Here is a 14112-nt window from a genome sequence, read left to right on the forward strand (position 1 = left end):
CGAGATCCTGGTTGACGCCCTCCCGGCTGAGCTGAGTCATCTGTTCGCCGCGTCGTCCTCCAGCCCGCAGCCATATGACGACCTCTGCGCTGCGGTGCTGGCCTGCTACGGCGAGACGTACCGCCCGCTACCGGGGACCCGTGAGTTCCGGCTTTCCCCTCCGTCAACGCGAGCGGTACCACCCGGCCCGCAGCCCTCCCATGACCACGACCTACCTTCCCCGGTTACGACTCCTCCGACCTCACGTCAGGCCACCAGCGCATCGATTCCTGCGCCCGACCACCCGCCCGACGAGGTACAGGAAGTGCCTGCTGCCATCGGCCACTCCACTGAGAGCTCTGTCTTTTCGACAGCCTCGGCCCATGGTCCTTCAGACGTGCCGGTCATCTGCACATCTTCCCCGACCTCCATGGCCCATGACACTTCTGCCACGGCAGGCTCCACGACGGCTACGTCGCCGCACGCCCTGGAGTCTGCCATAGACAGGGACTTCGTCACGCCCGTTATACGACCCCCCAATTGCGGAGGCATCGCCAGCGATGATGTCCGACGACACCCGTTTTTTCCATCGACCTCGACACTGTGCGCATCTTGCCAGCAGCGACCAGCCTCGCCCTCGCAGTCTCTCGCAGCAGAAGTCCCAGTCCCTAACCACCGATGGCCGAACTTCTGAGACGCTGCGACTATGACTGATGCGCCTGAGGACGACGTGCCTGGTCAGCATACGCCAGAGCTGACCGCATATACCACGCCAGCCACAGAGGCAGACATCCAGCGTGCCGACCTGCGCACCAGCCCTCGTGAGCCGACCACCGTAGGGGCTTCCACAAGCACAGGTTCGCCGTCCGAACCTGCAGCAGAGACCACGCCTGCTCAACTTCACCACAGGTTTCCGTGGAACCCTTGACGCAGGACACCATCCACCCGACAAGTGCCCGCTACGGAGGCGCACTGGTCGCAACGGCAGCGACGCCCAACCGCCACACATGTCTACCGCATGTGACTTTACGTCGACGAAGCCACCGCGCTCGACGCCAAACACAGCAGAATCTTCACACCCACCCTTCAACGCTACCACGCGGTGCAGCCATCTCCCTCAAGGGTATTTATGCGTTGCGGAGACATGCCATCGTGCGTCGTCATGTGACCGATACCCACTTGCGCCGATGCGCCCCCCGTCATATGACCCAGTGGTCAACGCTGCGCCGACGACTGCAACGACATCTGCATCCGCCCTCAACTACATCTGCGGGCACCTCTCTCAGCCGCGCTCACTCGCGACAACCGGTGCGGTACCGAAAGGCCCCATCAAGTCGCCGTGGGACCCACCTGGGTACGACCACAGCGTACCTTCGCCCGGTTCTTCGTCCGCTGCGCTTCTCCCAAAGCCGCCCGCCAGAGACTTTCCGGTTCCCGAAGACCCTTGCACGTTCACGACCCTGACTTCTCGGACCCTCTTATCTCGCGATAGCAAAATTCTTGTATATACGCCCCCATCGTTTTTTTTTCATTTCGGCTTCATTTCTGCGGGGGGGGGGAGTAATCTGTAGCGGCATCGTCATCCCTCACGTTCATCATCATCCTTTTTACCACTTACGCACCGCGCCTCTCGTGCAGTGTATGCTCAGAGCTCGAGGCGCGAGCAGTTAAGAACGGGCTCACGCTCCTGGGGGCTGGCACCGGCAGCCGCTGCCGCTCTGCTTCTTCCATGACCTTCTAATAAAGCAGCGAGAACGGCACGGCCACGTCGGCTGCCTTCACGTCTCTCTCTCGCTACAAACCTTTCAACGGTTCGTGGACCAGGTTCTTCGTGGTTTGACCTGCTGCTTCGCGTACATCGACGACATCCTCGTCTTCAGCACTTCAGCAGAATATCACGAACTTCACCTGCGTCAGGTTCTCACGCGGCTCCGGAAATATGGACTTGTCGTCAACGGATCGAAGAGCGAGTTCGGAGTTTCCTCATTGGACTTCCTTGGCCATCGCGTGGATTCCCGTGGGATCTCTCCACCGACGGCGCGCGTGGAAGCTATATTGAAGTTTCCACGGCCAACAACTACGAAGAAACTGCGTGAATTCCTCGGGCTTGCCAACTATTACCGTCGGTTTATTCCACACTGCGCGGCCATCTCGCAACCGCTACATGCACTTCTCTCCGGTCAAACGACGCCGAACGCTTCCATCTCCTGGACAGACGACGCTGAGACAGCTTTCAGTTCCATCAAGGAAGCTCTGGCTAACGCAACGCTCCTCGCGCATCCAAAGAGCGACGCCATCACGTCACTCACTGTGGACGCCTCCGACGTCGCCATCGGAGCAGTCCTGCAGCAGTTGGTCGACGGAGTTTGGCAGCCGGTCGCTTTCTTCTCTAGGAAACTCTCACAGACCGAGTCCCGTTACAGCACGTTCGGTCGCGAACTACTCGCGGCCTATTTGGCTGTCAAGCATTTTCGTCACGTCCTCGAAAGTCGGAAATTCCATATCCTCACCGACCACAAGCCGCTCACGTCTACCTCGACCGCTACCAAGGCTGCCCACACCCCACATGAGATCCGCCAGCTTGCCTACCTATCGGAGTTCACGAGCGATATCCGGCACATCAGTGGCAAAGACAACCCCGTGGCTGACGCACTATCCCGCGTAGAAATCAACGCAACGTTGGATGAGCGCCCGCCAGTCGACTTTGCAGCCATGGCTCCTGCACAACAGGAGGACAGCGAACTTCAGGTTCTCCGACGCCAAGAGAACTCCCTCAAGTTCGAAGATGTCCAACTTCCAGGCTGCGTGATTCCCCTCGTTTGTGACATGTCTACGGGTTTGTCCTCGCCCGTACGTTCCAGCGCCATTTCGCCGCAGTATCTTTGACGCTTGCATTCCTTGTCGCACCCCGGCATACGTGCGACCTCAACGCCTCATCACAGCGCGATATATATGGCCACGTATGAACATCGACGTCCGCCGCTGGACACGTGCTTGTCTGAAGTGCCAGCAAACCAAGTCCAGCGTCACACAGTCAGCCCACAGGGGTACCCTTCACACCTCCGGACTCGCGGTTCAGTCACGTGCACCTGGACCTCGTAGGCCCTTTGCCCCCATCGGAAAACAGCCGGTATATATTAACGTGCGTAGACCGGTTCACGCGGTGGCCTGAGGCCACACCGCCCACCAACCTCACCGCAGAGTCAGTTGCCCCACGGACTCATCACCGTGTGGATAAGACCGCTATGGAGTTGCCAAGACCACACAACGGATCGAGGTCGTCAATTGACTCCGCGCTCTTCCGGACTTTGTCCCGCATGCTTGGTGTCAACCACATCAAGACGACAGCCTACCACCCTATGTCGAATGGCATGGTGAGCGGTTTCACCGCCAACTCAAAGCCTCGCTCATGGACTCACGATCGTTGATACCCTGGACGGAGCGACTGCCACTCGTCCTCCTCACCCTTCGCAGAACGATACGCACCGACGCTTCTTGCTCCTCAGCCTGAGCTCGTTTTTTTGGCACGACCTTAAGGCTTCCTGGCCAGTTTTTCGACGTGTCTCCGGTACCACCAATGGACGTCTCTGATTATGCCAGTCGCATCAGGAACGCCATGAAGACGTGTCTCCTATCCCACCACGTCAACACTCACGCCCAAGTTTCATCAGTCGTGCACTGCGGGATTGCACACACGTCTTCGTACGGCACGATGCTATCAGACCACCACTACAACCCGCCTTATGACGGACCCTTTAGAGTCATCAAGCGTTGCCCCAAGCATTATATCCTGCTGCTTAATGGACGCGAGGACAGTGTCTCCATTGACCGCATTAAGCCGGCCTTCCTCGACACCGACGCCGTCCTCGCAGACGACAAGCTATCCTCCAACACCAGACGAACGCGCTTCGCAAACAGTAGCAACTACCAGCTACTCATAAGGTTCGCTCCTTCGCGCACTGGCTACCTCGCTAGAGGGGGGGGGGGGGCTATGGCGAGCCGTCAACGCGAGAGAAGACGACGAAGTTGCGCTTCAGGTGCTCCGCAAGTTCGAGCCTAGCGCGTGAGAAGAAGACGCCCGCAAGAACGACAGCGGCTGTGTTGTACATCGGAGAGCAAGCAGCAATGAAATATGTGGGAAAGTGAACGCCTCACGTCATCCCACAACCTTCATAGTGCACGAATGAGATGTGCAGAATGCTGTACGCAGTCCGCTGCTATTTACTAAAGAAAAAAAATGCGTTTTAAAATTAATACGCACGTTATTAGGCATTCTCGATTTATTCTGTGCTTATAAAAGAGTAAAAGGAGTTGACGGTGAGAGGTGGTGTTGCCTTCGCGACTACTAGGGAACGCATGTCGAGCAACGGCGCATGCGCGCGACGCTTTCTACAATGAATGAACTTCCAGGTAGCACACATCAAAAACCGGAAAAAAATGCATTCCATAACGTTTGGGCTGTGGCATGGACTTCGCAAGACACTGACCTACGTAGGCGGTGTCACGGCTGAAACGTTAGTAAAGGCAACTTTTCTTTTTTTAGTGATTGCTACCCGCAAGCATTCCTCGACACACACACACACACACATCACACATATTATATTGCTACGTAGCTAACCCATCAAGAGCCAGACATTCTGCATACAGAAGACGACAAAGAGGACTGGCCTGTCGGTCTGCTGTGGGTGCTGTCCTCCATCTTGACCGATGCTGTGCACATCAGTGCAAATACACTTGTAAATAGTCACGCCTCGTGTCATTTTACGTAACATCTTTGTGGTGGAGGCGCTAGTTGTTCCCTGTACCATCACGAAGCTCCGCAACGGCCGTATCATCGCGGGTCCGACCATGTCACAAGTTGACGGAACATCGTCGTCACCGCCTGCCCCTCCCGTGGCTTCGACCTACGTAGTCCTACCTCCCTGCTCGTGACCCTGGCGTTATTCTCCGGACAGGATGGCGTTGACATTGACAAATGGATCAACCTGTATGAACGCATCAGTGCCAGCTATAGGTGGGACCCGACCCTTATGCTCGCCAACGTACTTTTTCTACCTTGATGGCCCACCGCGGGTGTGGTTCGAGACGCACGAATCTGACATTACGAGCTGGGAATCCTTCAAAGAGAAGATTCCGCGACCTTTTTGGCAACACCGCTGGACGACAGATGGCTGCGCGGAATCAACTGGCAACTCGAGCACAGACCTCTACGGAATCGTACGTCGCGTACATTCACGACGTCATCGCCCCTTTGTCGCCAGGTTGATGAGCACATGCCTGAGTCGGAGTAGGTATCGCATGTGCTGAAAGGATCGCAGACGATGCCTTCAACCTGATTGTTTATACCAACGTTGCCACCGTCGGCTCCATCATCAAGAGTGCCGACGGTTTGAACAAGCCAAGAACCGCCGTATAACTCAGAGATTTACGCGGCTTCCCAACACGGCCGCAACCTCATCTTGTGAAGCCGCTCCCCAGCCGCCCACCTATGACAATGTCACACGCATTGTTCGGTCGGGAGATCGAAGCTGCCTGTCCTGCTCCCATTCAACCACCCGTTTTTACAGCACACACCACTGACCCTTCACAGCCATCGGTGGCCTTCATTCAAGCTGTGGTCAGGCAGGAGTTTGCAAACCTCGGCCTTCCTTCAGCATGTCCCCTGACTCGCCCTGCAGTACGGCCTTAATCCCCAGGCAACGCTCGCCGATCCTCTCCTACAGTGCCCTTCCGCAACCCTACGGAATGGCGAATACCCGATGACCAGCCTATCTGCTTTTCCTGTCACCAGCCAGGGCACGTTTCTCGCTATTGCCGTCGCCGCTGGTCAAACCCACCACGCCAGACCTACCCTACCTACATGCGCCCTACCACTTCTACACGTTCAGCCGCTGCACCCTCCAATTTCTACTCGTCCTCTCACGAACCTCTCACCAATGACGCTACTTCGCCCGTTCGCCGCTACTCCCGCTCGCGGTCGCCGCAACGCCGCCAATCCCGCTCTCCGCAACCTCGACGCTTTCCCTCGCCGACCTTCTCTGGACGCTCGCAGCAGGAAACTAGATATTGCAGCTTATGGAGGTGAAGCTGCAATTACCGTCGACGCCAACAAATCCTCTACTGACGCTGCCCACACACCACAGCCTGCTTGAAGTAAAAGTCGACAATGTTCCTGTGACCGCCCTCGTTGACACAGGCGCGCACCTGTCTATTATGAGCGCCCCTTCTACGCCAGCCGTTTGCAGAAGATTATGGACGCCGTCCACGACACAGGCAATACGTGTTGCCGATGGCGGTACTGTAGAAAGTAATCGGAATGTGCACTGCTCGTGTCAGCATTGCCGGTCGTTCACACCGTCGTCCTTTTCGCCGTTCTAGCTCGTTGCCTCATGGACCTCATACTTGGCCTTGATTTCCTTTCGGCACACTCGGGCCCTTAATTGACTGTTCTTCTGGTACAGTCAGCCTCGATCTTCCTCTTCTCGCCGATACCTGTGAAAAGCCAGTCAGCCGCTTGAGCCCAACCACTTTTGTTCGCCTTGCACCTCGAGCAGTGACGTACGTCTGTTTGTCATCGACTCCTCCAGTTCCCGACGGCGACTACTCGTTACACCTATAACAGACGCACGACTTACGCGCAATATTACTGTGGCCGCATACCATCGCCACCATAGTAGTGATGCAGAACTATCGATGGTTACTATCGATACTATCGATAGCTGAGTCCACTATCGAACTATCGATGGTAAAAGATTACTATCGATAGTGCTATCGATAGTAAGTACTATCGATAGTTTAAAATCAACAGCGCGAACTCATTGCAGAATAAATCTGGTTCCCCGCGCGCGTGGGTACATAGTGGAGCCGGAGGAGCAGGCTGAAGGGCAAGAAAGTCGACGTGCTTGGGTTCTTCACCAGAGTGCTTCGCTGGTCATAAAGTCAAACTATTAAGCTGTAGCGGAAAGGAAGCCGTTACATGGGGTGGAACTGCGAGGCTTCAGTTTTATATTGTATTTGATGATTGCAAATAAAACCAAATATCAAGAACTAAGTTTGTTAATTGTAAGGATGTAACTGGTTGTCTTTTTAAATATTATATATTGATGGACATATGCCGCCATTTTCACTGCGCAATAATTTCTCTCGATAAAAATTTCCTCATAAATTAAGCGAAGCTGATAGTAGGCACTATCGCAAATCTTTTGGTAATATGGCCAGCCAGCAAAAGCCTCCGTTATTGGCACCACTATGGATAGTTTGTCACGGGCTGGAGGTGGTGAAGAATGCTACAGCAAGACTGGGAAATACGAGCTCTCTTTTTGGTCGAAGTTGTGCCACAGAATCAAAACTCGGAATACCAAGCGATACAGGCCTGCGCACTGATTGCGGGCGAGAACAGTCGCCGGCCGTCGAGGTAATCTGACAATCGGTGGACGGCTTCATCTTTTATACATCAGTCATTCAAACCTTCCAGTGTTGTCGCTATTGCTCGCGCAAGCTCTCGAATAAACTTGAATATTCGCGTCCGGCGCGTAACATTAAAATGTCAACAATCGCGAACTTCCCAAACATTGCGGTGCGGGCGCGTCAACGCATCTAACAGTTGTGGGTGAAACCGAATACATCAAAACAAGCAATAAAACGCGTGGCAGTAAGTAATCTCTACTAATATTACCAATGGTACTACCCTATTCGACTATCGTAGTTTATCGATAGTCGTACTATCGATACGTTTCTTACACTATCGATAGTTTCAAAGAAACTTCGATACTATCGATAGTCAATTACCCGATAGTTCTGCATCATACACCATAGTGGATAACTCCGTCTTCCTCCGCTCCTCAATTTCGGCCTCATCCCCCAAGTGTTGCCCTACCAGATGTCGCTCGCCCAACTCACAGCTATAACAGCTCACAGCTCAACGTTTGTCGCCGTAACTGCCCCGGACCAAGTGAAGTCTCACGGTTGCCCGGTTCTGACGCCGCCCATTTTTCGAAACATGATGTATCAGACCTTTTCTCCTGATCAGGCCGACGCTCTTTCTCAGGTCTTGGCCTCCTATAGTGACATTTTTCGATCATCATGATCGTCCCTTGGGCCAGACTAAGATTGTCACTCACCGAATTAACCCCCAGGTGACTCTGCCCCATCCACCGTCGGCCTTACCGGGTGTCTGCCATCCAGGAGCGAGCAGTGATTCAAAAAGAAGTGGCCAAAATGCTAGCGAAAGACTATCATCGAACCATCGTCTAGCCCTTGGGCCTCCCCCGTGGTATTAGTAAAGGACGAAAGACGGCTCCTGGCGTTTTCTGCAGTGATTATCGGCACCTCAACAAAATTACCAAGAAAGACGTGTATCCTCTTCCACGTATCTGACGACGCACTCGACTGTCTCCATGGCGCCACCTTCTTTCATCTCTCGACTCCGATCTGGCTACTGGCAAATTGCTGTAGACGACATGGATCGTGAGAAGACCGCCTTCGTTACCCCTGACGGTCTTTACCAATTCAAGGTTCATGCCCTTCGGTCTTTGCAACGCTCCAGCAACCTTCGAGAGAATGATGGACACGCTGCTTCAAGGATTTAAATGGTCGACGTGCTTGTGTTACTTGGACGACGTGATCATCTTCTCACCCACTTTCGCCACACACCTTGAACGCCTTTCGACCATTCTATCAATATTCCGACAAGCTGGCCTCCAGCTCAATTCCTCGAAGTGCCACTTCGGTCTTCGTCAAATTACTGTGTTGGGCCACCTCGTTGACGCTTCCGGTGTACGACCAGACCCGGCCAAAGTCCGCGCTGTAACGAACTTCCCCGTTCCTCGCTCTGTCCATGATGTTCGCAGTTTTGTGGGCCTGTGCTCGTACTTCCGCCGTTTCGTGAAAAACTTTGCGGCACTCGCACGCCCCACTCACTGACCTTCTGAAACAAGACGTCCCGTTTTGTTGGGGTCCTCTCCAAGCTGACGCCTTTTCTCAGCTAATCACCGCACTAACGACACCACCTATTCTTGCACATTTTGACCCAGATGCTCCTACAGAAGTGCGCACAGACGCTAGTGGTCACGGCATCGGTGCAGTATTGGCCCAAACTCAGCGGGGCACTGATCGTGTTATTGCGTACGCAAGTCGGCTCCTCTCGAAGTCTGAACGCAACTATTCTATAACAGAACGGGAATGCCTTGCCCTTGTCTGGGCGGTTTCAAAATTCCGCCCTTACTTGTATGGCCGCCCATTCCGTGTCGTAACAGATCATCACGCGCTCTGTTGGCTTTCTTCACTGAAGGATCCTACTGGACGACTTGGCCGGTGGGCGCTGCGTCTTCAGGAGTACTCCTACTCAGTTGCCTACAAGTCTGGACGCCTCCATCTGGACGCCGATTGCTTGTCTCGTTACCCTGTTGAAAAGCCAGACGGATCGGTCATCCACCCTAGCCCCAGCGTCATGTCCATGTCTCAGTTTCTTCAGATTGGGGAAGAACAACGTCGCGACGCTTCCTTGCGATCACTCATTAGCCGTCTCGAATCTGCCCCTAACGACGCGTCACTCCGCATGTTCGTCCTCGTGAATGGCACGCTGTACCGTCGTAGCGTTCTGCCCGATGGCCCCGAGTTCCTTCTCGTCGTGCCTAAACATTTGCGTTCAACGGTCCTGCATGAGCTTCACGACGAGCCCACTGCCGGCCACCTGGGCATATCTCGCACGTACGACCGTGTCCGGCGCCGCTTCTTTTGGCGCGGTCTCGCCCGGTCCGTTCGACGTTACGTGGCCTCCTGCGATAAATGCCAACGTCGGAAGCGTCCTGCCGCACCCCCTGCTGGACTCCTTCACCCGATCTCCATCCCTACCGAACCTTTCTTCCGTGTTGGTGTAGACCTTCTCGGCCCTTTTCCTGAGTCCAACTCTGGCAACAAGTGGGTCGCCGTTGCTATAGACCATGCGACCAGGTACGCCATCACTCGAGCGCTCCCCACCAGCACTGCTACTGACGTTGCCGACTTTCTGCTCCACGACGTCATTCTACACCATGGCGCTCCTCGTCAACTGCTCACCGATCGTGGCCGCGCATTTTTGTCACGAGTCATTGACGATCTTTTACGCTCTTCCTCAACGCAGCACAAGTTGACCACTTCCTACCATCCCCAAACAAATGGCCTCACCGAGCGCCTAAATCGCACTCTCACGGACATGCTCTCCATGTATGTCTCATCTGACCACCATGACTGGGACCTGGCGCTACCTCACGTGACCTTCGCTTACAATTCATCGCGTCATGATACCGCCGGTTACTCACCTTTTTATATGCTCTATGGCCGTGATCCGACGTTACCACTGGACACCCTACTTCCGGCTACTCCATCTCCGCCGAGCGAATACGCACGGGATGCTATCGCTCGTGCCGACCACGCGCGTCAGATAGCCCGCTCTAGGCTGTCGGCTTCACAAGCAGCCCAGAAGACCCTCTACGACAGCAGGCATGTCGACGTTCGTTTCTCGCCTGGTTCCCTAGTTCTCCTGTGGTGCCCGGTTCGTCGTGTCGGCCTGTCCGAGAAGTTGTATCCCGCTACATGGGTCCGTACCGTATCGTCCGCCAGGTAACGGACGTCACCTACGAGATCGTTCCCGTTTCCGAGACTAGCCCGCCTGCAAACACGCCCAGTGACGTAGTGCACGTCAGTCGGCTAAAACAATACCGCCCTCCTTCTGAAGAACATGGTTAAAGCGCACCGAGACGGCGCTTTTACCGCCGGGGGTAATGCTACGTAGCTAACCCATCAAGAGCCAGACATTCTGCGTACAGAAGACGACAAAGAGGACTGGCCTGGCTGTCTGCTGTGGGTGCTGTCCTCCATCTTGCTCGATGCTGTACACATCAGCGTAAATACACTTGTAAATAGTCACGCCTCGTGTCATTTTCCGTAACAATATTACCACCGCTTCTTGTGTTCGTACTCTGGGAGTTTTGAAGTGATTATCCAGCGGTTATTGCGGTTTTACCGTGTTAAATTGTTTGAATGAGGAAGATAGGAATGAGAATGGATCAGAGAGAATGAAAGCGAAACTTTGATTTGAATGAAGATGAGTGATCCTCATCTACAGTGAACTAGAAGTGGGCTCACTGCGCGGTAGCGGCAGCGGATGTGGTGATGTTACCCGTGATCACAGAAGCTTCATTCATCTCGTCGGTAGCGACACCTGGTGCGTAGCAGTTCTAGAGGGGAGACACGCGCGTAGGAGCTACGGGTGCTTACACTGCTGCGCGCCACGCGTCACGATCGTCGATATCAATGTATCCTCTGGGATAAACACTTGTTCCCAAGAGAGACATCGGTGGCGTAACGCGTTCGACGCCAGTGTGCCCACTACACCTCAAATAGTTCATTGTAGTTGAGCCCATAGATCATGACGTCATTCACTCGCTTTACTCCACGTGCCCACTGGGTATGCCGACGGTACTTCTGCGGTCCCGAGCTGGTCAGCGCAGTCTCCTAGGCAGAACGTGCGGGCGAAGGAATGGGGGAAGCCTGGTGTGTATGCACATTCCCAGGTGCAGTAAATACACCATTGGCTTCGAACTTCAGAGCTCAGTGACTGGAGTGCTCAATCAGTGCGACGCTCCACTCCTGGATCTACTTGATTGCTCATGTTGTACTGGTGCTGAGGAAGCACCACCCTCACTTTTTCGATCGCTATATTGTGAAATGTGAGTTCGCGGAGGGAGAGAAACGAAGGGAAAAGACAGGGTGGGTTGGCGGAATTTTCCAGATTTCTTTCGAACTGAATGGGAATGATTTCCCGCGTAAGCTTAGTGACTTTATTATGTGATGTTGCAATGCGCAGACGGCAGTCGCTGCTCTGACGCCGGCCATAGCCGCAGCATTTCAGCAGGCAAGAAATCCAGGTACTCTCGTTCACCCAGAGACTTACATGCACGTTAAGAAAACCCAGCTTGTGTAAATCAGTGCCATGTCTCCCATTGCGGCATAGTTCATAATAACATCGTAGTTTTATCTCGTAAAATGAATGGCTTATACCTTTACAAGTCGAATAGTAGAATGCAGCAGATTAGCATTCAACATTTAAAATGTTCACAAGGACCAGTCAGACAATATACTGGCAGTTTCGGCTGCTGACCCGAAGGTCGCGGTTTCGATCGCGGCCGCAGCGGTAGCATTTCGATGAAGGCGAAATGCTAGAGGCCCTTGTACTGTGCGATCTCGTCGCACGTTGAACAACACCAGATGGATGAAATTTACGGAGCCCTCCACTACAACGTCTCTCATAATCATGAGGGTGTTTTTGGAAGCAAAACGCAAGATATTAATATTATTATTACCGGTGGTTTCTGCAAGTCACAGCTAGCAGCATACTATTTCGGACTTGTTCGTTAACCTACGAAAGATTATGCTGTGCTGCAAGGATTATCTTATCATATTTATAAGAGACAGGACACTGTCTAGTTTGGTAATGATATCTTTATGAACAGACAGTTTCCAGACAGTTTCTTTTCCTCGCCTTCATACACATGTTCCCAGGTAGCACAAAACGGATAATTGACGTTTTATAAACGTTTATCCGAGACGATAAAAACGTTTAGAAAACGTCACGGAATAGAAGCTAAAGGTCTAGAAAGCGTTTTATATCTCGTCTAATGTCCGGCTAGAATCCGTTTTTAAGACCATCTAGAAAACGTTTTTAAGACGATCTAAAAAACGTTTTCAAGACGTTCTAGAAAACGGTTTAAAAACATTTGAAAAACGTCGCAAAAAATCCCATTTTTAAAACAGAAAAATATCCCATTCCATCGTCTTTGAAAAGACGTTTTCTAAACGTTTTTAAGACAATCTAGAAAACGTTTTAAAAATGTCGCAAAAAATCTCATTTTAAAAATAAAATATCCCATTGCATCGTCTTGGAAAAGACGTTTTCTAAACGTTTTTAGGACGTCATGCAGGATCTCTTTTCTTTTAGCTGTTTTGTTTTTGCGCATGCAATTATAACAGTGCACGCTTTTAGGAAGCCCCCTCTCTTATAGTAATTACAGTTACTTTATTCTGTAATTACTATTACAGAGTGAAAGCTCAGTAGATTCACAGACAAAAGTGGTCATTTCATAATTTATTATGCAAAACAGCAACGATTCCTGTACAGCATAGAAACGTAAAAACCACGAAATGAGATATAGCATGCGACTATATAATATTATTCAGAAGCGGCAAAAGAATGCAAAATATCGCGGTAAATTAAATGGAGCTATATAGTATCCAACCTTCAATAACACTTTTTGTTTTCATCATTCGCAAAATTGTTGTCAAACAACTAACAGTGCAATATGACAAAACTTAGGATCTGGCACAGCCATTCTGCAATATGTAAGCGTCGACTCGTTAGCTTTACTTAATCAAACGCAAAGATGAAGTGAAGAGAAATTGTCGAAAAGGGAATGTCGCTGAAACCAATGACTCGACAAGGGGTCTAGTTTCCGTCAGCCAGGGGCGTAGCCAGAAATTTTTTTAGGGGGGGGGGAGGGGTTGTACCCCCCCCCTTGGCTACGCCCCTGCCGTCAGTACCCTGACGAAGACAAGCATTCACGATGAAACGTCTCCTCAACGCTTCATCTTCCGCTGAACTTTTTTCTTGTAGGAAGGACAGAGAGAGAAAAGGAACAGAGGATATGCAGGGAGGTTAACTAGCGTCCAATTTGCTACTCTACTCATGGGAGGAGAATGAGGGAGTAAAAAACGCCAGGCCTGCGCGGAAAGCGCAGCACAGTCACAGCGAAAGCTGGAAGAGCGGCATTTCTAGAGCCCGTTATAAACTCTCCTGTGGCTACTAATACAGGTACATTAGCAACATACCCACTACGCCACAAAGCGCTATTTTTGGGAAGTTGGGAAGCACCCAGCACGACATTATTCGTTGTTCTGCGGAGAAGCGAGGTACCATATGTAAGCTATCATATGCAGTTTGTTGATGCGGTGGCTGATGGCGATGAATAATTATGGTTGCGCCCTTTGTAATGGGTTGGAAGCTTTAAACGACCCACTAGTTACGTAATGCATACTGTGTGACGCCCGGTCGTCATTTAACTGTCCCACCACGCTTTATAACACACTTTAACCAGAGAA

At 52.3% G+C, this 14112-nt stretch overlaps 1 protein-coding gene across 1 annotated transcript in view; it reads left to right on the forward strand.

Moving 5' to 3' along the window:
- Positions 1 to 685: 685 nt before the first annotated feature.
- Positions 686 to 14112, forward strand: part of LOC119406577 (ornithine decarboxylase-like) — a 154488-nt gene continuing 141061 nt past the window's right edge. Inside the window, 2 exon segments of the mRNA XM_049420145.1 lie at positions 686 to 888; positions 2469 to 2829. Coding sequence (XP_049276102.1) covers positions 686 to 888; positions 2469 to 2829 — 564 coding nt within the window.

Source organism: Rhipicephalus sanguineus, chromosome 10, assembly GCF_013339695.2.
Source record: "Rhipicephalus sanguineus isolate Rsan-2018 chromosome 10, BIME_Rsan_1.4, whole genome shotgun sequence".
Lineage (NCBI taxonomy): Eukaryota > Metazoa > Arthropoda > Arachnida > Ixodida > Ixodidae > Rhipicephalus > Rhipicephalus sanguineus.